Source organism: Seriola aureovittata, chromosome 16, assembly GCF_021018895.1.
Source record: "Seriola aureovittata isolate HTS-2021-v1 ecotype China chromosome 16, ASM2101889v1, whole genome shotgun sequence".
Classification (NCBI taxonomy): Eukaryota; Metazoa; Chordata; class Actinopteri; order Carangiformes; family Carangidae; genus Seriola; species Seriola aureovittata.
This window is the reverse complement of record NC_079379.1, coordinates 17,467,143-17,491,700: the sequence shown is the minus strand read 5'-3', so window position 1 is coordinate 17,491,700 and position 24,558 is coordinate 17,467,143. Positions and strand designations below refer to the sequence as shown.

Genomic DNA, 24,558 nt, shown 5'->3' with positions numbered 1-24,558 from the left:
ACTAATAAGGTTGGGATTGAGGGCCAGTGACAGGTTGGGTGAGTCGGACGGTCAGAAAAGAGAAAGGCCTTGTTGGTTTCGGTCTTTTCTTAAGACTTGTTGGCAATAAGAAACATATAGAATATTGTCGGGCCAGTCCTTTAAGTAATACCATCATGTCTCATCCTGTTTTTCTACAGGTTAACTACCTTTCATAAGATACCCAGATAATTTACAGTCTTTTCCTGGGCTGATTTCAGTGTGTGTGTTTGGGGGGGGGGGGGGGGGGGGTTCAGATTCTGCTTACAGCTCCAAAAATGCTCAGGCCTCTGAATGTGTAACAGGTTAAATACTTAAGCATAAAACTCCTGCTGTCTTTCTGGGGAAAGACATTAAAGTACCACTCCCTGTGTGCGTCCATGTTTGTCTCCTGGACTTTATATAAGCAGAAAAAGATTTTATTTTTTATGATTTATGATTTTATGATTTTTTTATTGGATGTAGTCATATGACAGACAAGGATCCATCATCATCGCCACAGTCACAACAACACTACTCAGGATTACACTGGCCACACATACAGTACTGTAGTATGAGCCTGTGCGTCTGTCTGCCCGGCGTCAGAGCGTCTTCCCATATATCATAATGCAGTGATCCGGCAGAAATGGATTTGATCATTGATAAAACTATAACCCGTCACAAGGGCTTGATGAATGTGTCTCCTCGCTGAGTGTACGGGCATGTAAAGTGTTGTGATGATGACCCGGCTGATGTCTAAGTGAGGGGGAAGATAAAACTGGACATAAATCAGCTCAACAGGGGGATAACAGCACATTCCCACAAATCATCCTGGGAATCTGAGTGTGTCCCAGTCCTGGAGAGGAATTCTGGGAACGCTGCCAGATCCCAGACGCAGAGAGACAGACGAGGATCAGCAGTGTCATTGTGGACTGTTTCGCTCTGCTTCCTGTTTCTGTCCCTTTTCGTCTCTTGTTTGGATCTGCCCGTATTCATTTTTGCCTCTGTCAGTTTTCCTTCATGATTAGCTTTACTGGAGTCCACAAAAAGTAATTTATTGGACAAACAGATAAATGGTTCAGGAAATTAAGCAGTCTACATGCCTCATATACAGAATATACAAGTATATGAAACATGGATGCAAGATTAGCCAAAAAAACATTATTATTTATGGGATGGTTGTGTATTAAATCAAAAACCCTGCAGGGCTATATTTCAGTCAAGAAGACACCGTCTGTTTTCAAGCAAGTGGACTACACAGAGAGGCAGAGGGGAGGGGAGGGAGAGGAGGCCAAAAGCAGGAAAATGGAAAGATGAAAAGGCCGCCGGGGTGGCGAGGGATGCACATTAAAAACATTAAGAAAAGAGAATTACATCGGCAGAGAACAAGGTCTTTGAGGGAGTGCTCAGAGAGCTCGGTGAAAGAACAAAGGGAGAGCTTGAAGTATAGGGAAGCCCTCAGCGGATAAGACTCTGGATAAGTGTCGGAGACAGGATCGTAAATCCTGAACCCCATAGTCTGCACGCTGGGGCCAGGGTCAGAGAGGAAGAACACAAAGAGAAAGGCTGAGGAGAGGTGGGAGGTGATAATATAGAAAGATAGACTGAAACCATAGCCATAAAAAAACAGCTTAAGGTTGATACTCAATGACTAAAACCAGATGCAATTCAGATACTCCACCGCTGGGATGCTTTCAACCGCTCTGTTAAATGCCGCCTGTGCTCAGAGATGGGACTGAACATGGCAACATGGCAAATGGCAACAATGTCAGGGTCATAACGCATGGATCAAATTAAGGGCTGTCATTTTTTACCCTGTGTCTCACACCAGGCATTCCTCACATTCTGTCTTCTTGGGCATGCAAATACAGCTCCAATGAGTCATGTGTGCATCTAAATACACTATGGACACCTTTAAAACAGGAATGGTGGGTGACATCACTCCTCTGTTGGAAATACTTGTCAAAGCTGAAATGTCCAACAGTTGCTATAGACGCAAATGAATAAAAGGTAAAAGAAGCAGAGAGGGGGAAGAAATACCTCATCTAATGCTCACCTGTCAGAGGTTTAGTCTATGCTCTTTCCAAAGACGTTTACCCTAAATCAACACCAAAAACACACGACTGCAAGGTAGAATATGAGTAAATATGAGCAACTTCTGTTGCTCCACGACACAAAACAAGAGCTACACCAATTACAGGTCTACTTCAGGAGAAAATAATACTAATGATTACATCAGTTATCTCAGCCTGAGTGTAGTGGAGATAATGATAATATGATCTGACTGGGCACTAGCTCAGTGTTTGTCACTAGGTTCACCCCGGGGTGTCGGCCAGAACACCACTTAAGGCCAAGTTTCCAGAGTATAGATAAATAAAGGGCTGAGAGACGTAGGTATGCCGTTTACTTCTTTTCTTTACTTCTCCCTTTGCAGCAACACATACAGGTATTCCAGTGTTCATGCAATAACAGCTGGATGTTATGGTTGTGTGGTTTCCTACAAAGAAAGAATAACAAAATACAATTGAATGAAGGATAACAAAACATATACATACATTACTTTCACCTATATGCAATAGGTAGTAGGTAGTAGCAATAGTAATATGCATAATATTACCAACCTAATATAAACACTAATGGTAAACAGAGGAAGTAACCAAATGGCTACAATTACACTTCTCCCTCTCCTTTACACTATCACATGAACAACCAAACCCAAAACAATAATTACACAGGTTTCTCAGACATATTAAGACTGTGTTAAGTTACTGCTAATGTTGACATAACACTTCCTGTTATTTATGATTCGTGTTAAATCCTCCCGCTGACGAACCGGCAGGATGCTTTTATTGTGAAACCTACAGGCACGCTACGTCCTGTCACCGAGTTAGCATAACCTCATTATCAGTACAGGTAATAACCCTTGACACTAACCACCTCGTATGTTAACTCAATCATAAATCACTCTGAACAATACCAATAACAGGTAATAAATGTATGAACATGTTTTGAACTCGACATGACACATTTCGATCCGACGTGCTGAGTCAGGTGAGCCGAGGGCCGTAACTAGCGTGCATAAACCCGGCTATCATTACCATAGTGATCACATGACGAGCACCTAAGCTCCGACTTCTCCTCCACATTGGCTAACAGAAGTTATCTATAGCTGCATCAACACAAGGAAATACAATACCACAAGTAGTGCAGCGGATAAATACTCACTCTTTCATTCACGCACAGATCACTTGGAATAAAGTTATTGCACTGCACAACCGCAGCTCATCACTCGACTGAAGCCCACAACTTTTTTACTGCGTGACGTCAGTTATGATATCTCGCCGTCACGTGGGTTGATTCACCCTATAAATTACCAGCACTGAATATACGGATACCTAGCAGCACATCAGACATAGAAGCCCCATATGGGCAACAGGACTTAATACTCTAACTCTTAACTTTGAGGCCTTTTCTACACTGGGCTTGGAGAAAAATTATAACAATAAAGCCTGCATAACAAACTAGATATTGAAAGATGTAGCCATTTACTTGACATGGAGGGTTGAATTAAAAATGCTGTGGACCTGCATTATAGGAAGTGCAGTGTTTTTGGAGATTAACTAACAGACTGAGTGTCAGGATACCTTGACCTCTGTTGCATTGAGTAACGCAGCTTCATAGAAGTGCAAAGCTAAATACTATTTACTCCGGTTTCAGTAACATTTTCTAAAATAGTGTAACGCCCAGCTGTTTTGCAAACAAGAACAGACATAATGGCATTATTCTGGGTTAATATCCCCTTTTTGACAGGATTAAAAAAAGCATGCTATGACATATTACTGAAAGAAGAACGCTGGTTATATTTGACAATTTTCTTACTGTCAATTATATTAGTTTTCACAGCTTGGGATTGTGTTCCCCTTGTAACTTTTCCCCTTTGCCATTCTAACCATTGCAAATTATATTTGTAGCTTTTCATTAACTTTATAGGCACTCTCCAAAGCATGCTAATAAAACTTCACTGATTGTTGATTGACTGAGTGTGCAAGTCCATCTCCACTATAAGTTTCAAATGAATTTTTTATAAAGGAAAAGAGAAGTGAAAAGCAGAACGAAGACAAAAACATCAATGTGTATAACCAGGACCAGGGAAGAGGTTTTAAGTTGGGGATGCTGTAGTGGGAGGAGCATTTTACCACAACCCATACAATTACAACATAGGCCTACAAAAATACTACTACACACACACCAAAAAAGCAGCAGCAGCAACAACAGCAGCCAAGTCTATAAAAAAAGGACTCAGAAATGCTATTGCACAATAATAGCTCACAATAATGCTATAGCATTGCAACACAGACGTCCATAAGCCCATTGCACACAGCACACAAGAACATATCCAAATATGCAAATTTTTTTTCAACAAAGATATATCAGTGTCATGTTAAGAGTATTTGACAACTGAATACTAGACTGCTCAGCAGCAGCTTACAATACTACACCACCAAATGTATGCCTCTATTGTGACTAATAGGGCCCAAAACCCATTGCACACAAGAACATATGCAAATACAAATACCAAATTTTTTCAACAAAATGACTGTATATCTGTGCGATGTTCAGCTGAATATTAAACTGCTCGGCGGCAGCTTAAACCAAATAACTTACCTTGAGCTGCAGAGAATGTGCTCCAGTAGATAAAATAATCCAAATGTGGGCATCAGGACGGCCTGGGTCCTGCTCCTCGGGGGAACCAAACAAACCCATTTCCCTCTGCTGCCTCTTCACGCAAGCAAAACACAACCTGACCACACTCCGTCACATAATGAAGCCGCTTCCTATTAGCAAACCAAGTTGGTGTAAATGCACGGCTGAAAGTTTCTTTCCCAAATCGTCTGGTCGGAAAATTTAAGTTTGGTGGCTGGAGAGGTTCCTCAAATGCCGCCATGGCAGTCCTAGCCTGACACCTGTTAGCAGCAGGCCCCTCAATGGTGGCGGTGCTAACGGTGATGCAGAGGCAGTCTCCTTCACCCAGGAAAAACGATGCAGGTGGAGCTGCTCTCCCACGAAGGCTGAACTTCATTTGTGCTCTCTTTGGCTGGTGGTTTGCCAAAAAAAAAAAAAAATCTGCAATACGCTTTTCCTCCGTTGTTATTTAATCCTTCGATTAGCTATCAATGCTACAGCAGCCGGATGTAAACTTAGGAACCCTACTACAGAGTTGTCATGACCCGCCCTACACTGCCTCTGATTGGCTAATGACCGTTACCTTCGCTGGTTGGATTGGTTAGGTCAAGGCATGTGGTGTGAGAATGGTTAGGGTCATGGTAAGAACAGAGACAGTAGAGAAACAGAGGTACTTTGGTAAGAAGTCATTTTGAGCCACAGTACAACTCGCCATGTCGACACTACAACAACATTATGCTCTCGCTAGGGGGCGCTAGCTCCCGCGGCCATGTGTGTTGGACAACTGTTCCTTTCAGTGCTTTCAATGCTGCTGGTCCTGTTTTTCTCCATGACTCCATTAAAACACCCTTGTAATCTTCCCAGTTCATTAGTGCAAACAAGAATTTGTTCTTAACTGATATAACCAACGTGGATATAATTAGTTAAGGGTCTGGTAAAAAGAAAAACAACATAAATTGAACTGGACAATACGTTATATCACATATATTGTATATGAATGGTAGTGCCATTCACTCTTTCCATTGAACACCTGTTTTTATTTTAGTTTTTCTATGACTTCCTCTCATGTTTCTGCTTCAATAAAAAAAAATGCAGCCTAATTAGGACATACATACCTTTTCAAATATATTCTTCAGGACTCATTGAGTCAGGAATTTGTAGAAGGTAAATGAAGCCGAGGCTGACATGTATGTGTATGTGTCTGTTTCTGCACGTGTATGTGTGTAGTTGTCTGTATCACATGAAACATGTGACGTATGTTTCCAGGGGTCTTTAATAGCAGGGGATAGTGTGGTAAGTAGGAAGAAGGGAATGTGTCCTGTTGCTGTCCTGGGAGAAGATGTCTCTTGCTGTTAACATGTCGACCACAATGTTTCTGTCAGCGCTCCTGATGCTGGGAGGTCTTGGAGGGGCCACAGCATCTGACCTCCAGGTCTATGGGAAATTAATCCACAGTGATAAGACATTGCTGAGCAGCGAAGACGGAAGACACACTGTGAGGAAACAGCCGCACCAACAAGTAAGAAACATTTAATAAACCAAACTGAGATATTTCATCTATCTTATTGGGTTCTCCTTTAGAGCTGAAACAATTAGTTGATTAATTGATTAGTTGATTGATTAGCTGTCTCTGATTCCAGCTTTTCAAGAGTGAGGATCTGATGTTTTGATTTGTCATATATGATGCTGAGTTGAATACCTTTGGGTTAGGGTCTGTTGGTGAATATTTAAAGACCTTTTCTGTATTTTTCAATATTTTATAGACAAAACAGTTAAATCAGTAATCAATATATTATTTATCTAAAGCCCTACTTTCCTCATGTTTTGTACTATAGACAGCGTAATTGACTGAAACTGTTGTTGTAATGCCATTTATCTTTTTTTACATGAAAGTGTATCAGCCTATTATGGAAATGGACAAGTCATGTTCAAGTACAGGAAGTCACTGTTTGTGTTAAATATTGTTTTTACAAAACATAATCCTGGAACTGATCTGGTATAAAGTGATATTAACAATTAATACAATTTTTATTATGTTATAAAAAATGATATGAATAGACTGGTCAAGACAACTTGTTGCTCTTTACAGACAAATAGTGAAATCCGCAGGAGTTTGGATCTCGAGAGCTTCAACATGCATGTGACCCCGACCACCAGCAAGATCAGCCTCCCGTCCATCATCAAGCTCTACCCGCCCACAGCCAAACCTGTCCACATGCACGCCAACATGCCCATGCGCTTTGGAAGAGAGAGCGATCCTGGTGATGACAGGGCACCAAACTCAAACCCCAACATGCCCCAGAGGTTCGGACGGTCCTGGGAGGTGATTCGAATGTGTGCCGAGTGTCCTGATATCAGAGAAGCACCAAACCCAGCGCTGCCTGAGCGATTAGGGAGAAATAGTCCTTTCTGGATCCTCCTGAGAACTCTGGCCAGTGAACAGTTATTTAACACTGGCTTGCGCTGGTAGGTAACTCTTGTCCTTAATTACATTATTAGTCGTCTATAAGTTTTGTTATGAAAAACACAGTGTGCTTTCTTCCCTTAGGGCTGAGGATTTCGACTTTACAACCAGCTCAGAAGAGGTGGAGATGGAAGAAAAAACCTTTAAAGGATGAAAGGGGCTGCACAGGCCTACAATCAGGTCTACTATAGCATGTAAATATCAAAATATCAAATTGTTTTTACTGTAAAGACAAATGTTTTAAAGTTGAATGTTAAAAAAAGCCTAGTGAGTCCAATGATTGAAATTCTTTAGTCCCTTTAACATAGTTATATTATTGTGATGGAAAACACATCTTAAAGAATGATAATAAAAGTTTCAAGCAAGCGGTTTGTGTTTATTTTGCACTTTTATATGTTTCTTCTGCAAAATAATATCATGAAATAATTTTTTTTCTAAATCCACCTGGACCTCAGCCCCTTACAGATGGACAGTATCCCTCTGACTTCAAACCTAAAATGTGGGCAATAAACAGTGTTGTGAAGGTTGAATCTAGCTGAGCCACCACCACCTACTCTCTCTCTGCGCTGCAGGAAGCTGTGCCTCTGATATGGTTACTGAATCACTCACAGAGCATTCTTCCCCTGTGTCTAATGCAAAATAAACACCATGAGGTGAAGCGAATTACTTTACTGAGTGATTCAAAATGTTTTTCATTCAGTTTAAAATGGAAACATCCATTAAACCAGAATCTGTTTAATTCTATAAACCCACTGTTTGGATTTTTTTTCTGGTTATGGGGTTAGTTTTCAGTTCTACATTAACCATCAAGCAAACTGCAGGTGTGTATGAATACTGAGCATCACTAAACAGCAAACTGTTGATACCCAGTGAAACACTATGAATGCAGCAAGGCTTACTTGCCTTTTTGTGACCAGTGATCGACAAGTGCCTTTTAAATTATGGGATTAAAGGAAAAGTATCCTAACAAGACCGTGCTGCCATAATACCCCATCAATATATTAAACAAAATTAATATAAAATAAATATTCTAAATAAGCCTTAGAAAGTATAACCATACTGTATGCAACTACTATAAAAAGCCATATGTAGTGCACCACACACTATAACTGCCATGAAGGAAAAATAGAGCCTTGAGCAGGGCTTATTCAGTACAGTGATACACCACTAGAGGGAGTTAAAACCCCAAGTGAAATACTTAGAATATACTGCCCTCTGTCTTTGTACCTTTATACCAATGAGAGGTAAATTAAGACTGCACTGCCCTCTGTTCCCCTCTGTCCTATTTCTCTGTGACATGTTTTTGTCCATCCGAAGTCTGTCCAGATGAGCCAGCTGAGTCTGAAGTGAGCTCAGGGGTCTGTCACAAGGTGCTGGACAACATGAATCATGAAGCAGGACAGAGGAGAGGACAGGTCAGAGGACGGATGAGGTGCTTGTGTATTAACACAGTGGCCTATTAACATATAATATAACAAACATTTTCAGTGTAGTCCACATAATGACTGAGAACAGATTTGAAGGAGATAATTCTCCACATTTGTGATCTGTCCTCAGTAGTGATACTATGTGTTAAATGGAGATCTGCTCAACAAGAGACCAAATATGACATAATGAAAACAAAACAGATACACCTTTTGCACAACAGATATTTTGACATGTCATAGCAGGAAAAGCACAGGTGTGATTCACATCATTAATTATGACTGCAATCCATTTAGGTGTGTCAGGTCAATATATTTGAGCAGATAATGTATTTTATTTATAGGGTCAAGTATGACGGTTTTGAGGTAATCTTATTATGCTACTTAATGTTCTGTGTAATTTTTTACATATAGATCCTAACAATCTGTTTTAAATGTAAAACATGTGTCATTATGGCCCCAGTACATCTAAAACAAGGGGAGGTGTGTTGGGAGGGTCTCAGGTTGAAGGGGGACTATAGGAATGAGTCACACAGGTGTCAATAGCACTGTAGATTGTGTGTACCAAACCTCACTGAGGAGAAACTTGCTCTACCGCTAATATACATAACACTTCCACCCAGTTACATGAACACCTAAGCTTAGTTTGATCCCGTCCTAACAAAGCCCTAAAACGTAAAGATGACTCATGGTGAAATTATTTCACAGCTACGGCTACACCGGTGGTTTATTCCCGTACATTTTTGGAAATGGGTGTGACCTCATACGTCGTTAGAGTTACTCAATGTGACATTATCACGCCTTTACTTAATCCGACCCAATTGCTCTGTCCGGGATTTTGAGCCCACAGACGAGTTTACAACGAGAGGCAGCTGGAGACAACAAGCAATAACGAAACTTGAGATTTGCCTTAGAAAAGGTGAGGAAGCTCTACTCGACCTCAGGTATGGTGACGTTTATCTTAGATCACGCTTGTTTGTTGTGTTTTCACCGTCTTCTTCAGATGAAAACACCATGTCGCTGTATCCTGATGTAACCTTTGTCTGTGTTGAATTATATATTGCAGGCTAGACTGCTGTGCTTTCCTTCTTAATGTTTTCTGTAATAATGAGTTGACGTTTTTTATACGTGACAGCGATTTTCTGTTTCATCCAGACTAATGAAAAACTTGGTGTTCCGTATTTCCTTGACAACACAAACGCTTTTTCTGTTTTAAATCTTTTGAAACCTGTTGCGTTTCCCCTGTTCTCTCTCTAGCTAAGTAATAAATGTTTCATAACTTTTTAAACAGCAATCCGGAAGTTTGAGGTTAACTTTTAAATGCCCTGAGCTACATTGTGTCCAACGTTTTGTCTCATTGGTATTTTTCCACTCATTTCATGTATTGCTGTACACTGATATGACTGAGTGTAACTCATACTGTTTCCCATCATTTTCTCTCCCCCAGCAGCTGCTGGTCATGGGGGACATCAAGAAAGGGAAGAAGGTGTTTGTGCAGAAATGTTCCCAGTGTCACACAGTGGACGAAGGGGGGCGGCACAAGGTGGGACCCAACCTGTGGGGTCTTTTCGGGAGGAAGACAGGACAGGCAACCGGCTTCTCCTACACACAGGCCAACATTGATAAAGGTATGAATCACTGTTGTGGTGAACACCTCAGATAAGATGTCTGACTGACTGCTTGGTTGATTTATGGAGTATACTGTTGCAAAAATAGGCAAATTAGAAACCAAAGAGAGCACAGGTGCATCCAGGTTGTTGTCTCACTTGTCCCTTGATTTATATGGAGCAGACATCATCTCAAAAGATCAATTCATGTCAGTTAATCAATTAATGCAAAAGACTGATTGCTTCTGCTCATGACTGACAGGAATAGTCAAAGCTACCTCACAGTTACCTGTAATAGATCACCAAATGCTGTATGGCCAACCAATAGAGCAAATATTTCATTACCCCAAATGGTGTCTGAGTCTTCACTTATGCACAGACACTTGCAGCCTGGAATGCCAGAGAAAAAGGTTTTACTTGCCGTCGTCATGATCTCTGACACCATGAAATTGCTCTACAACTCTCGGTATAGTTCAAGTTTCAGTATGCAGTTGTATGCTCTGTACATCCCAAACAATTGTTAAACTCATGGACTAGACTGAAGATGCCCACTGACTCATTCAGTGGCCCAGCTGCTGTGAATATGCCTCTGTATGTATTGGCTCTTTATGAGAATCCATTATAAGTCTTGGCAGTTTTGCTCCCCATAATGTTCTCTATTCTTGGAAGCAGAAATAGTGTCATCATGAGATATCCTTATCAATTTGTTTGGTTTTCAATTGTTTTAACATGGTGTCAAATACTGTATTTTCTTCTTCCCATGAATATGAGAGAAATGTGAATATTCAGGTATGTGCAATAAATGTGTCACAGTTACTCCTGCAGTGCAGCAAAGCAGCTTGGTTCTTGTATTTCCTATACGTGACAGACGGAACTTCAATGGCTGACAAGGGCAAACGCGCTGCAGCAGCCCAAAACACTTCAATTAGGAGAAATGTTGTGTTGCAAATTCAGAAACGATGCCGATTCAAAAACGCATACAAAACAAATACAATGGAAATGTGCTGCAAGTGAAAAAATGTGCTGCAGGAAGCCGAAACCAATACATTAAAAGCAAATATGCTACAAATACCGAGACAATGCAAAAACGTACAAATCCTCAAACAAATGCAACAGAAAAAATGTTGCATGTCCACACAACACAACGGTAGTTCCCCTGGCCTCAAAAGGGAGCGCTAAGTGGAACAGCTTGAGCTTTGACTGGAGAGACTAGACCTGAGACAGTTCAGAAAGTTATAGATCATCTTTTCCCAGACCCATAGACATATAAACGTAGACGCCACATTGGCTACTGATTGTACATCAACGTTGCTGCCATATTGGCCAAGGCAAGACTGACCTGTAAACAAACCCAAGTAAACAGAGGAGCTACAGCTAGTCTGGATAATAAAAAAAAGCTCTATAATGTTTTTATTCCTCAACTGATTTCAATTAGTAATTTTTATATTAAAGGGTTTATGATCTACATTAGAGTAAAAAGAACATTTTGTCTCCAGATACTTATAAACACAATAGTTTAGGCTATAATTACCATTTTCCATGAGGAGGAATGTGCATCAGGTTTACATGAACTGAATTATTTACATGGCCACTCTACAGAACAGCAGGTCTGAACAGGCAGGACAGCAGTGACTGAGGCTTCTTCTCTGACTCTGAGCTTTGCCCTAACACGAGGCAATAAAACCTAAACACAATCATTAGATGTGTGGGAATGCAGATGTGTGACAAATACAGTAATGTTCATGAAAACATAATGCAAGCCTTGTCATGTTTTTAACATGTATGTTCGTTGTTTTAGGCATAATATGGGACGAGGAGACTCTGAATGTTTACCTTCAAAACCCAAAGAAGTACATTCCTGGTACCAAGATGATCTTCAGTGGGATCAGAAAGAAAAAGGAAAGACAGGATATTATAGCCTATTTAAAGGATGCCACCTCCTAATACACTGACAACATAGAACCCACATACAGCTGTGGACAGAGGAAAAACACTGTACATTGACAGAAAAAGAACAAAGTGTGATCTTTGTTTTAATTTTGAGTTCATAATTTACAATATTTATACGACTACATTTTGTTACATTACAACATTGCTGCCATGCTGTGTGTAGGAGGCTGTTTTTAATTATTATTCCTGCAGCTAAAGGATTTTGCAGGCACTTCTCAGCAGGGCTTTTTAAGGAGGCAGCCTTCCTCTGGGCTTTTCTAACCGTTTAGAAAGTTGTTTACCTAAAAACTTTACTGCCACTTGCACAGAAACTGTGGTTTCACACACTTTGCATTTTAGCCACTTTAACTCTTACCGCTTAACAAAACTGTTTTTTAAGCTTATTTTTCTATTACATTATGTTTACTACTTGTTAAGTATCTTACTGTTTACATATAGTTTCCTTCTGTGGTATAAAAATGGGTAAACTTTTATAAAGTGTTTGTATTAAACTGTGCTGAACGGACTACATTATCTCCCCTTCTTTTTTTAAGCCACTGAGTCTCATCGACTTTTATTGTTGTAAAGTTGCACTTTAAAATCAATATGTTTCGTACCCACACATTTTCTTTTCACATAAAAAAAAGTAAGGTCAGATAGATTTGTCTTTTACAGTTTGTTTTTAGTTAAAGAACCATGCTTAAACTTGGTCTATTGTTGGGTTGCTTATGATGGGTCAAAGGGGTTGTAAGGGTTTAATTAGTTGTTGGCAACCTGGCTTACTTTGTCCCAACTGCTGGTTCATTCATTTTCCCGCTTGGCCGCTGTCAAATTATCTGTATCAATCTTGCGTTCAGAGATTCACTGCTAATTCTGGTCATCACAATTTCAATATTAATTTGAAATTAAACAGTGACAATTACATTACCTACACTGTGTGGGCAGAATTACCCACAAAACATTTTTAAGTTCAATAACAATTTCAATAACATGAGCTGCTAAGTATGGCCATTGCACTTACATTTCCAATTAAAATGAAACGTTTTCAGTAATGTTAGCTGTTAATTTATGGTCATCAGAATTTCAAAATTCATTTGAAATAAAACTGTCACACTTACTTTACCAGGCAGCATCACCTAAGAAAAATTTTGAAGTTAAGTCAAATGAAAAAAAAAAAAAGATTCTTAAGTGAATACAATGTGAAGAAAATTGAGTAAGCTGCTGAAGTGTCCATTACATTAATTACAGTGTATGAATAAAATATATCTTTAATAACATTAGCTGCCAAGTTTGGCCGTTAAAAATACCTTTCTTATTAAAATGATACTTGTTTCATAACATTAGCAGCTAACTTTGGCCATACCACCACCAGACTACTGACACCTGCTCATACAACAACTGCTTATATAGTCCCTGTTTCTACCGAACAACTAGCCTGGGAAAAACCAAACTTTATATAGGGGATCTAAGTAAATGTCACTTCAAAAGATTAATTGACGAAAGTTATTTTTATCAGTAAACATCAACAGTACAAAATAGATGTAATTTGTAATTCTCTAAACAAACTGTACAATTGCTCCAAATCAGACAAATACTTATTTACACAGTAGATATTAAACTTATGACCAAGTCAAAGTCATGGTATGACCCATGACTTCATTGATGACATCACCAAGAGGATAAAATAAGGAAGTGTTTGGCCGCCACCCCCTGTAATTACTCCTGGAATCCATGGTGAGTGTGGTGAATCAAATTGCTCAGATTAAACCAATATGGAACAGTGAAAGGTAAATGTAACCAAACACAATGCTAACCACAAACCTGTCATATTCAGTGTTTCTAGTGCTAGACAAAGCACGAGATTTGTGTTCTCACAATTGCTGTATACATACACACACTCACACACAAGATGTAAGTGCAAGTTACATTAGCTGCTAACTTCTGGCTATCACCATTACAAAGATAGTTTTAGCGCCTCCTAACCTCTGATTATTGCAAGGCTAGCTTTAGCTAATCACTCAGGGTAGCATTAAGCTACATTACACAGTGCCAGTACCATTAGCTCCCAAATTTGGTATTCATAAATTAAATCTGAAGAAGAAATTATGTCAGTTACATTAGCTACTAGCTTATTGAATACAAGGCTAGCTTGAAGCTAAGTAATGCAGTGCCACTAACATTAATCATGATGCGAGCATTAGCTGCATTCAAGGGCTAGCATTAACTGCTTTTTTCAAGGGGTAGCAGGAGCTAACCTTTGGACACGAGGGTAGCATGAGCTCCAAACTTTTGGACCTTACAATAACAATATTTTAAGGCTAGCTTTAGCTACTAACTGTTGTACAAGGGATAGCATTAAGCTACATTACACAGTGCTAGTAACATCAGCTGTTCACTTTGGTCTTCATAAATTCTAATGGTAAGATAAAATGCCAGTAACTTATAAAATACATTCTAGAAAGACAAAAAAAAAAATTGTTAATGAGACTGCAAGGGAAGAATAAAATCTAAAGGAGAAACAAGAAAATTTCAATCATTTGTCCTGTTTTGATATGAAACATGATCAAGCTTTTTTCACTCTCAGATCCATCTTTCTTTCCGGGGTCAGTTCTTTCATTCTCAGTTCGGTGTTCTTGTTCTCAGTGAGCATTTACAGTTTAATTTTCTCATGTGGGTTTTGTTTTACAATCATGGTTAATAATTAATGCTTTCAAGTTTGCTAGTGATTATTGGAGGTCAGTAGCCAACTATTTAATTTGGAACTGATTTGTATGGCAGCACTGCCTAACACTCAGCGGCATGAGTGAAGTTACTGATGGCCACATTGGTCTGATGTTTTATCTACAGCCCTTCTAATCAGCACCAGGAATGTTAATTTCCTGTGTAATCAGGAATACGATCTTCCAAACAGTCAAAAAATGTATTCACTGAACACAATGGCTGTAAGATCTGGTGTGTGCACAACTGCTGTGTATGGGTGTGTGGGTCTAAAGTAATATTAAAAATAGTAAAAGTCAGAACTACTATTTCAAAATAACTTGAGTTTGAATACAAATTTAATTTGTTTGCCTTTCACATAATTGCATTTGGCCATATTTTGCTTACAATGTTTGCAATCAGTGGTTTTTTGATACTGATAAATTTCAGTTGTATTGCAACACTTAGTGACTGATGTGTAGCCTAATTAACAGGTGGGGTTGAGTATTTACAAAATGCAGAGACCAATCCACCGTTCCTGCACATTTTGTACCTTGGAGATGAGATGATGACGTACCATTAGGACACACCATCAAAACAGACTCTTCACTGTGGCCTTTAGATGTTTGTTTCATGATATTTGTCATCAATTACACCAAGCACGGCCTGGAAATTTCCCTAGCATGCAGAGTATATTATGTACATTTGTATTCATGAATAATATCTAAATTTGGCAGAACATTTGTGAAATGTCATTAAATGTATATTACATAATTGTTATATAGTATACTGTTGTTGTTGTTGTTGTTGTTAAAAAAGTATCAAGGCGGATGAGACTGGAAATAACCCAGCAATAGACTTTCACTCACTAGTATGGGGCAAATTAAGAACATTTTGGGTCAAGTGGTAAACCCACTACTTGGGTTAAACCAACCCAGTGCATGTTCTGTCCCATAGTTACCCAGCAGTGGAGTAAAGGTTGCTGTTATTTTTTAACCCAGCAGTTTTTGAGTGCAACTGCTTGCCTGTAATGTTTTTACTGAGTTGCTGTTTTACTGTTATTACTTTTCCAGACTATACCTTGACCTTGACTAGAGCATTAATACAAGACACTTAATGAGGACCAGTATGAAGAACATGATTCTTTAAGACAGCGTTATAAAGATGGAGAATTAAATAATGAATACAGCAGGCCTTTATAGTGACATGAGTTATTGATATATTCAGCAAATCAAAAAGTGACACCTGTCAGCGATATAGTTAAATTTAAAGCCATCCATAGTCATGTTAATTTTATTGCCAGACATAAATATATAAGGCTTTGGGAGTTTAGGAGTTTGGAGTTTGTAATGGACAGTGAAGTTATGCAAGACTATGGAATAATGATTTAATTGTGTTATGAAGTAAAATATCCAGCAGAGGGCGCCGTTTCACTGCTAAAGAGATCATCAGCATCACTATGGACATAAAACGTGCCAAGCGAGTGCAAGCATGCAGACTTGAAGTGTCAGAGCCATCCCAGTCATCCAACCTTCCGTTCTGAAGTCGATCCAGATGACACGAGTGTTAGAGTCCCTCTGATCCAGACCCGCTGGGACTGAGCTGCTGCCACCGCTGTCTTTGCTCCAGTCAGTGGCCTCTGTTGGGCATTTGGCGCCCGGAGAAAAAGGTCCTCCCTCCACACAACTGTTGTATTATTGACGGGCGGAGGGAAAGAAGCGGGTCGATAAGTGGATCAGATTTATTAGTGGTCCAGATTGGCTACGGCACGTCAAATGTCAGAGGAGCCACGGTCCGTGCGACTGCACACCGCTCGCTGCATTTAGGTGAGAGGAGCGCCAGACATAGACTGCGCGTCTGCAAGTGCGGCACAATTTCAAGTGGAAGGTAAGGGGGATGTTGTGCGTTTCAAGTCATGGATGTGTATGACATTGCTTCTCTGTATGATTAGGACATTGAGACAAGGTGGACATTTAATTTAATCAGATTAAAAGGGGTGTGAGCTATAAACCGATGCAGCATCTTTTCTGCGAAACACGTGGTTCAACACGGGATTATCATTTTTAAGGATTTCCGACATGTACTAATTGACCTGCATTCATCAAATGAAATGTGAGAATGATCTTAATGCTTGTTTGAATGAACATGTGACAGCCTTACTGATATGATTGTTATCAGTGAGTGGTCGCCTATGATTCTGTCTCAGGGCTGAGGGAGGTTGCTGCACAGCTGGAATTACAGCGGTGGCTGCATCTGCTGCAGTGTGGAGCTGCAACAAGTTTATTATGCTGTGAGGAGAGGGAGGGAGAGAAAGGCTTAAGAGGACTAAAGTGAGGGAGTGATGAAATAGTGACACCCTCAAGACAGATTAAGGAAAAGAAAGTGGCAGCTGCCAGTAGGTGCATTAAGCTCAGACAGCATAAATAGTGTGTGTGACAGCTTGTGTTGTGCATTTTAGGGAAAGCACAGCAGCAGAATGGAGTTGGTCAAAATTGCAGTGTCCTTCCACATCCTTCTTTGTCCTGCATGGACCGTATCCCATCACCCTTACATGGACAGCATCCTCTCAGCCCAGGCAGGTAAGACATCCAACTGTGTGTGAGTGGATTGCAAGACTGACTGCAACGGTCCGTCACTGCTGTGGTTCACCATAGCAAGCTGCCAGTGATGCATGCTGCTCTCTGTTTTCCTCTCAGCCCTCAGGTCGCTGGATGAGCCGATGAGGTTTGACCCCTGTTGCCTCATGTCACCGCCTCCGCCACCGCTCTTCCCTCCACCGCCTCAGCTGTGGAAGCGAGGCAGCCCCGTAGGTCTTCACAATCAAACTCCGGCTTGCATAATGCACCCTCATTTACATACATTCATGTACACACTGATTGAAAACCTACTTTCTTCGGTTTTGTTTGTGTGTGTGTCTGTCTTTGAAGGATGGTATCGGCATTTTAGAACCAAGTGTAATTGGAGGAGAGGGCCAGCAAAGAGAAAAACCTGTGAAACCAGGGTGTTCACCTGGACCACCAGGACCTCCAGGACCCCAGGGTCCAGAGGTAAGGCCTTGCTTCAAGATAAAATACTACTCACTTTTGTAAGCCTCAGCTAGTAGCTGCACCACTTTTTAGTCTTGATTGCATCTATCAAATTGTGTAATCAGCCTGTTGCAGCCATTTTAAGGCAGTGGATGGAAATATTGTTAAACAAGCAATGACCTTTTTAGTATTGATTTTTCTCCACATGTACTGCTCAGTAGGGAATATGTGAGCTGTGTATAAATTTGATGTCATTTTTCAGGGTCATGGTGGACTGCCCGGCATAAGAGGACCAAAAGGGGAGAAGGTGTGTGTTTTTTGTGAATATATCTCTAATGTATTTTGCTAAAGAGGTATTTTGTGCACGTGCCCTTGTGTTCTTCTCTGCTCTAATGAGCGCTCCATATCCTCTCCCTTCATTTGTCCTCCTCCAGGGAGAAATTGGACGGCCGGGGTCAAAGGTGAGCTTCTCCTCTTCTCCTGCATATCTTGTTCTCTCGCTCATCATCTCTCTATGGTCCATCTCACATGTCCTTGGAATAATGCAATCTGGATTTCTCCCTCTCTCTGTCTCTGTTGTCCGCTCAACGCATCCTCAATCTCTGTGATGTGATTTGTCTATTGATGTGCTCAGAATATCCTCTGCAGCTGCTAAATGGGTCATGCTACATTAGTCTCAGTGGCCGCTGTAACCACGTAGCAAAGGTTGATCGCATCCCTGGATGTCTCCTGTCCATCGTCCTGCTCCTCACCTCTATATCACTCCCCCTTTTCTTTCCTTCTCCTCTGCTCCTTTTTTCTCCTCCTTGGCCTGGCTCCATTAGCCCGCGTACTGGACTCCAGTCCTGCTGATCCAGCCTCTCCAGCACTGCACTTCTGCACTTTAATCTCCCTAAGTGCTTTTGCTCTCCATGATAAATCACTCCACACAGCAGCAGGTCCACAGTGTCTCTATAGGCTGCTGTTTTAATGACAGGCAGCTAAATGAGAGCACTCTGCTAGCATGGCAGCAGCTCTGGGACACTCGCCCAGGTGTCACCAAGATGTGAGGCTGTTGTGTAATATATTTGGCTCTCCTGCTTGCAGGGAACTGGTGATAGAGTGATCTCGATTAAGGCTTTATTCCTGTCCACTAACTGGTAAATCTCAGTGGCGTTGTCAAAGCTTTGCAGGCCAGGTTTCGTCCTCTCTCATTAGGAAATCATAGTTAGTTAGTTTGACTTGTTTGTGACACTTTCTAAACTTGTTTTATCCTTATTAAAACATGAAACAAGCATCAGAGAGAAGGTGCCTGGCAACCTACAGACATTCCAGGAAGTAGGTGTCCTCCACAAACTCGTTCAGCTTAATGACACTTTTGCAGCAGGTCTGTGTTAAGAATTGAATGAGCACTAATAGTTTCACCAAGTACTGGTTTGTGTTTTCTGTAGGGTCGCACAGGAGCTCCAGGCCTCCCGGGGAAACAAGGTCTACCAGGATGGCCTGGTCCAGAGGGAGCCAAGGTAAGTCTCCTCTAAACATGAACAGATTTTTGTGAAAAAAAAGGCTCATTACTGGTGTGGTATATGGTATATGGTATGTCACAAATCAAGAATATGACACAGACAGTATATATGGTATTACTTTTTTCAATTAGGGTGAGAAAGGGGATCCAGGACTCATGGGATTACCAGGATTGAGGGGACCACCAGGGACAAAGGTTAGTCACAATTTCACAGCATCATGCAAACAATCATGTTGGACTCGTGTTGGATTTCCTTCTGTCTGATCTGCTGTTACATTCCTCGTCTGTCTTTTCAGGGTTTACCTGGTTACAAAGGAGAGAAGGTAAGCTCAGAATCCCATGTTTTATAGTAACTGCTTGTTACTACTAAACTATTATATCCTACATTTCACCTTTACCTTTTTTTTTTTAAAAGGGGGCTCACGGAGACTCAGGGTCAGCAGGACCAAAAGGCGATAAGGTTTGAGAGAAATGTTTCTTATATGGTCCTCATCATTTGATTAGGCAGTGGAATCGTTTACAATAGCTTCTTCAAGTATTGATTGGAAACCAAAGTGGTTCATGAGACACAGTCTCTCAGGTCTTTACATTTTGAGCTGTTTTAATAAACGGTCGGCCTCAGAGCCAGATTATATGAACATTAAACACTTTATGAGTTCCTGCTCTGCTGGGGGAAGGATGTCTCTCATGTCAGGCTCCCATTTTGTCTCTATTTAGGGTTCCATTGGCTTGCCCGGGATGCTTGGCCAAAAGGTAAGATATATTTAATAATGACTGATTGATTCATTTAATCTGATTATTGCTTAATTTTGCTTTTCTCCCAGGGTGAGCAGGGACCAAAGGGAGAACCAGGAGTCTCAGGGAAGAGAGGACCAACTGGGCGGCCTGGGAAGAGAGGCAAACAGGTGAGGGAAAGACACAGAAGAATAGTAGACGAGCACAAGGTTGTTGTCTCCCTCTAAGTTATATTCATTGCATGTGTGTATTTGACATGTAGTAGGCCAGGGCTTGCATGTAAGATGCATGTTGGCATCGGATTTTTCACACATCTTGACAGCATCATTTAAACTTGGTGTGGCCACTGACACATGCTTCTCCTCATTCTATAAACTGAGTCAAAGCTGAAAGCTATGTCCGCTCACGGGCTAATTCTGTCACTGAAGTAACTCAGCTTTACTTCTAGCTCTAAGTTTAGACTTCTGCTGGGGCTGTGGGGCCTTTGGCGTCTTAGATCTTCTCAGCCTACACATTTATATATGCACATACACACGCCCATTTCCCCAGATTATCACAGCTGTGCACAAGTGGCGGTGGCATGTAGGTCACCTTCAGTGTGTGTGTGTCTGCCTGTGTGTATTTTCTAATACAGTAATGTTCCCTGGTTTGCACAGGGCGTGAAGGGCCAGACTGGAGGCCCAGGAGTCATGGGCCCCCAAGGTCCCCCAGGTCCAAACGGTCAGCCTGGGCCACCTGGTCCACCTGCATCAGGTAACTCATACACATCAAACACACTCATACACAATTAGCCTCAGTTTGCTATTGATATAATATCAAAGTAAGGTGCAGGCATGTGTGTGTTACCAACCCTCCTTTGTATGACACGTATGTTTTTCTTGCAGGTCTCTATCTAGTGGGGGAAAAGGGAGAGAAGGGTCTCCCAGGTCCCCCAGGTCAATGTGATTGTGACACCAAGCTTGGAGCTAATAATGCTCCTTTTGGAAGCTACACACAAAGGAGTGGCCCCAATAAAGTCCCTGCAGTAAGACCCTGTTCTTTTACCATCCAAAATGAATGTGTGTCATTACTGAATGAATCACTAACTCATCAGCCGTCATTGTTCGCTTGTAGATATTTGTGGTCAACAGTGAGGAGGAGATGGGCCGTCTTCATATGGACAATGCAATAGCATTCAGGAAGGATCAGAGGATGCTGTACTTTAAAGATAAAGATGGATGGAAGCCCATACAGGTAACACCTATTACAGTGTTATGTGATTGCAATACTGAGCTGTAACTCTATATATATTGTAACTGCTGGTGCTGGAAGCTGTAATATTTCAGACATGGGCTGCAACATTTACAGAGCACAACTTTGCATCTAGGCTAAAACTGTGCTAAATTTGAGCATGAAAGTGTATTTTTGAACTCGCAAACAGTAATTAATAATTTAAAAATCTCAACTCAAGGTCCACCTTCTAGCTTTTTACATCACATTTTCACAGTAGATGGAGTTTGCTCATGGAGATGGCTCCGTTGTAAAAACTAGCTGGTCATAATATGGTCATTGTCATGACTTGACAACCGAGCCAATTCTATCTGATGAGGAATACTATGAGTGTAAAGCTCTTGAAAAAGCTACTACTGCTAAATGTAACAGGTAACATAAACCTTTCCCACCTACTTAAGTCTAGTTTTAGCCTGGATGCCTTGACATCTTTTCACCCGCAAACCTCAAAACCTCAGTGTCTAGCATCTCTGTGTACCTGAAATGTCAAGTCAAAGCTTGTTTTCTCCTTTACAATTCATCTAGCCCTTCCAGCCGTTCCAGTCCACAGAGAAAGTCCCAGACAGAGTAGGTGTGTGTGGGGACGGAAAAGTGCAGCCCCAGCATGGAGAGGAGTGTGACGATGGAAACCAGATTGTCACTGACGCTTGCCTGAGTGAGTTACATCCTTCCCGTGCTCATCCATAAACACATGCAACACAAACACTATGTAAAGATAAAGACAGATGGTTAAAGAATGATCTACAGGCAGTGATTGTAGTGATGCAGGCAATTTTAAGCTGCTTTTAAAAGACCCTATTATATGTTATTCTAAAAAGTCTTAACTACAAAGTAGGTGAGGCTTTTTGCTGCACAAACATCATGATGTCATATACACAGTTGCTCATGAGATGCCCTGCAGAGCCTTACTACAGCACACCACAGAGTCTGAGCTCACATGGCGGAGGATAAAGGCAGTACACAATGTGAAACCTTTGCTTGATCTTTCATTAATCTCTCCCTCTCTTTTCCTGCCATCCTCTCACTACTCTCTTCTTGGCTGTTCAATTAAATTAGCAAGAAAATGCTGTATTGGCATCACTGAAACACACAGGAGTGCCAAAGCAATTAGTAATGTCTTCCCCTCTCCCTTCTCTCCCTTGCTCTCTCTTACGTCTGCCACAACACTCTCCTCATCTCCTTCCCTCCCGTCATCTCAGACTGTAAGTGGGCCTACTGTGGGGATGGCTACCGACATGAAGGCATGGAGGAGTGCGATGGGAAGGACTTTGGTTATCAGACCTGCAAATCCTATCTTCCTGGGTATGCTCAGTCACAGCTGTCAGAGTGGATACATAAACATACACTAAGTGTCCATTTACTTGGGTACACCTTGCTACTGTAGGTCAGCATTTCACAGAGATCTTCTATGCCAAGATAGCACAATGCGGTTCCTTTTTAATCAGCACCATATTTATACTGCACCCATCTGGGGATTGTAAAGGTCACTTCAATGAACTACTGTACTTTTACTGCGATGTCTCTGAAGCTATGTCCCAGCACTAGTTATCACACAATGTTTTAGATGTTTAAATCTCTGTATGTATTAAAGTTATGTTTTGAGATGTAGTTTGACACGTTGGGAAATACACATATGCTTTATTGCTGAGAGCTAGATGATGTCCAGAAGTAAAAATAAACAAATCTGCCTTCCAGCCCCTCTAAAGCCCACTTATTGACATTTTATATCTTACTCCAGCTCAAGCACACAACTCCCGGTAAAAAAATAAAAACAAAATATAACTTATTTGTTTATTCTGTATTAAACTGAAGTGCAAAAATGGCATCTCCCCATTTTACAAGGGGTTATGTGCTAGACTGTCTCTTGGCGTTCACTAACTTACTGGAAGAGCTGAGCTAGCCGTTTCTCCCTCTTTTCAGTGTTTATGCTAAGCTAAGCTAAATCGCTGTTGACTCCAGCTATGTATTTATCATACTGACATGAGAGTCGCACTAAATCTTCTTATCTAACTCTTGGCAAGAGAGCAAATACGTATATTTCCTAAATGTTAAGCTATTAATTCAGATAAGAACTAATTGTAGAAACTGTGAGGCGTACTGCATAACCTGGGTAGATACAGAGTTTGAATATAGGTATACACTTAATGCAATAATCGCACTTGTTATAAGTCATTTTCCATGTCTTCTGCAGATCCTTTGGGCAGCTCCGATGCACCGACTCTTGCCTCATTGATTCCACTGGCTGCAAGTACTTCACCTGAACTGATAAGTTACAAAACAACAACTTTGCAATTCCTCTTTCTGATCACGGGGATTACACTTCAGATTGCTATTGAAGTCTCACCCCTTAAAAAATAAGTGATGGACTGAGAGTGAACTTAAGGGAGGCTCTTGTGGTTGCTCTGAGCCATGAATAGTCATGGGAGCCAACTTTGAATCGACTGCTCCCCCACCCCAACCCCCCGGAGGTTTATCTCTTTTACTGGCCTCAGAGAGCAGCTCCTTGCTACTGTCACACCATTGGCTGCAGCACTGTTATGAACACTGATGGTGGGAAACATTTAACGAAACATTTAATGATTGTAACAAATGAAATAGTTACAATGTGTATGACTTGCTGACTGTTAATGCAGAAATAAGCTGTGTTCTGAACTTCTTTTGTAGTGAGAGAAAAAAACAGCCTTTTCTAAAAGAGGCAGAGATATTATTGATACAATATGTACTGTAGTATGCAAATCAGGGGTGTGTAAATGTGTTTATTTCTGTGCACTGTGTTAGAAAACATATATTTATGTAGTGCAGTGCTGTGATATTGCATGTAAATGTGTTTCGGTGCACAGCAGACTGCTTTAACCGGTGCTGTATATGTAGTAGCCAAAGTGTGGACCACTAGAAATGAATGTCCAAATAATCCGACAGGAGGAAAATGAATGTCATACTGCAACAACAGCAAAAAAAAAAAATACCTTTGATTATTTTGGCAGCATGAAGAAACTGCTCTATTACATTAAAATGACTCGAAATGAAGTCATGAAAATGTGATTAATCTGCCTGCATGACTGTAAATTTCATAAAACACTGTACACTAATAAAGATTAGGTCTACACCTCAAGAGTCCTCATTCAGCTGATACCAAATGGGGACTGTGAGTGGGAGTGTCTGTGGGCGGGGTTAAAGAGGAAAAGCAACCAATCAGAGGAAACGGCTCTCGATCAACTTGTAT

General features: G+C 40.9%; 3 protein-coding genes across 6 annotated transcripts; all 3 read left to right on the top strand.

The window, feature by feature from the left end:
- The first annotated feature begins 5,974 nt into the window (after window positions 1–5,974).
- Window positions 5,975–7,498, top strand: npvf (neuropeptide VF precursor). Its single transcript, XM_056399847.1, has 3 exons — window positions 5,975–6,199; window positions 6,770–7,146; window positions 7,229–7,498. Exons 1-3 carry the CDS (start codon window positions 6,020–6,022, stop codon window positions 7,296–7,298), a joined length of 627 nt encoding a protein of 208 aa, XP_056255822.1. The 5' UTR covers window positions 5,975–6,019; the 3' UTR covers window positions 7,299–7,498.
- Window positions 7,499–9,309: 1,811 nt separating this feature from the next.
- LOC130183770 (cytochrome c-a) lies at window positions 9,310–12,630 on the top strand. Of its 4 annotated transcripts, none has more exons than XM_056399451.1 (3): window positions 9,310–9,487; window positions 10,019–10,196; window positions 11,974–12,630. In XM_056399451.1, exons 2-3 carry the CDS (start codon window positions 10,028–10,030, stop codon window positions 12,117–12,119), a joined length of 315 nt encoding a protein of 104 aa, XP_056255426.1. In that variant the 5' UTR covers window positions 9,310–9,487; window positions 10,019–10,027; the 3' UTR covers window positions 12,120–12,630. The 4 variants fall into 4 exon arrangements, with proteins under 4 accessions (XP_056255426.1, XP_056255425.1, XP_056255423.1 ...); XM_056399450.1 differs by having other exon boundaries at window positions 10,016–10,196; XM_056399448.1 differs by having other exon boundaries at window positions 9,311–9,512.
- A 3,619-nt stretch (window positions 12,631–16,249) lies between these two features.
- Window positions 16,250–24,441, top strand: wu:fc38h03 (acetylcholinesterase collagenic tail peptide). The gene is made up of 18 exons (XM_056398631.1): window positions 16,250–16,688; window positions 17,260–17,380; window positions 17,498–17,607; window positions 17,729–17,848; window positions 18,090–18,134; window positions 18,262–18,288; window positions 19,258–19,329; window positions 19,464–19,526; window positions 19,628–19,654; window positions 19,747–19,791; window positions 20,049–20,084; window positions 20,156–20,236; window positions 20,723–20,819; window positions 20,951–21,090; window positions 21,180–21,299; window positions 21,861–21,990; window positions 22,535–22,637; window positions 23,527–24,441. Exons 2-18 carry the CDS (start codon window positions 17,278–17,280, stop codon window positions 23,594–23,596), a joined length of 1,389 nt encoding a protein of 462 aa, XP_056254606.1. The 5' UTR covers window positions 16,250–16,688; window positions 17,260–17,277; the 3' UTR covers window positions 23,597–24,441.
- Window positions 24,442–24,558: the final 117 nt, after the last annotated feature.

Bases quoted from the DNA above. Each gene is read 5' to 3' on its own strand.
- LOC130183770 (XM_056399451.1), top strand. From the start codon at position 10,028: ATGGGGGACATCAAGAAAGGGAAGAAGGTGTTTGTGCAGAAATGTTCC. The intron at 10,197-11,973 runs GTATGAATCACT...TCGTTGTTTTAG, and splicing joins ACAGGCCAACATTGATAAAG to GCATAATATGGGACGAGGAG.
- wu:fc38h03 (XM_056398631.1), top strand. From the start codon at position 17,278: ATGGAGTTGGTCAAAATTGCAGTGTCCTTCCACATCCTTCTTTGTCCT. The intron at 19,655-19,746 runs GTAAGCTCAGAA...TTTTTTTAAAAG, and splicing joins CTGGTTACAAAGGAGAGAAG to GGGGCTCACGGAGACTCAGG. The intron at 19,792-20,048 runs GTTTGAGAGAAA...GTCTCTATTTAG, and splicing joins CAGGACCAAAAGGCGATAAG to GGTTCCATTGGCTTGCCCGG.
- npvf (XM_056399847.1), top strand. From the start codon at position 6,020: ATGTCTCTTGCTGTTAACATGTCGACCACAATGTTTCTGTCAGCGCTC. The intron at 6,200-6,769 runs GTAAGAAACATT...TGCTCTTTACAG, and splicing joins GGAAACAGCCGCACCAACAA to ACAAATAGTGAAATCCGCAG. The intron at 7,147-7,228 runs GTAGGTAACTCT...TTCTTCCCTTAG, and splicing joins TTTAACACTGGCTTGCGCTG to GGCTGAGGATTTCGACTTTA.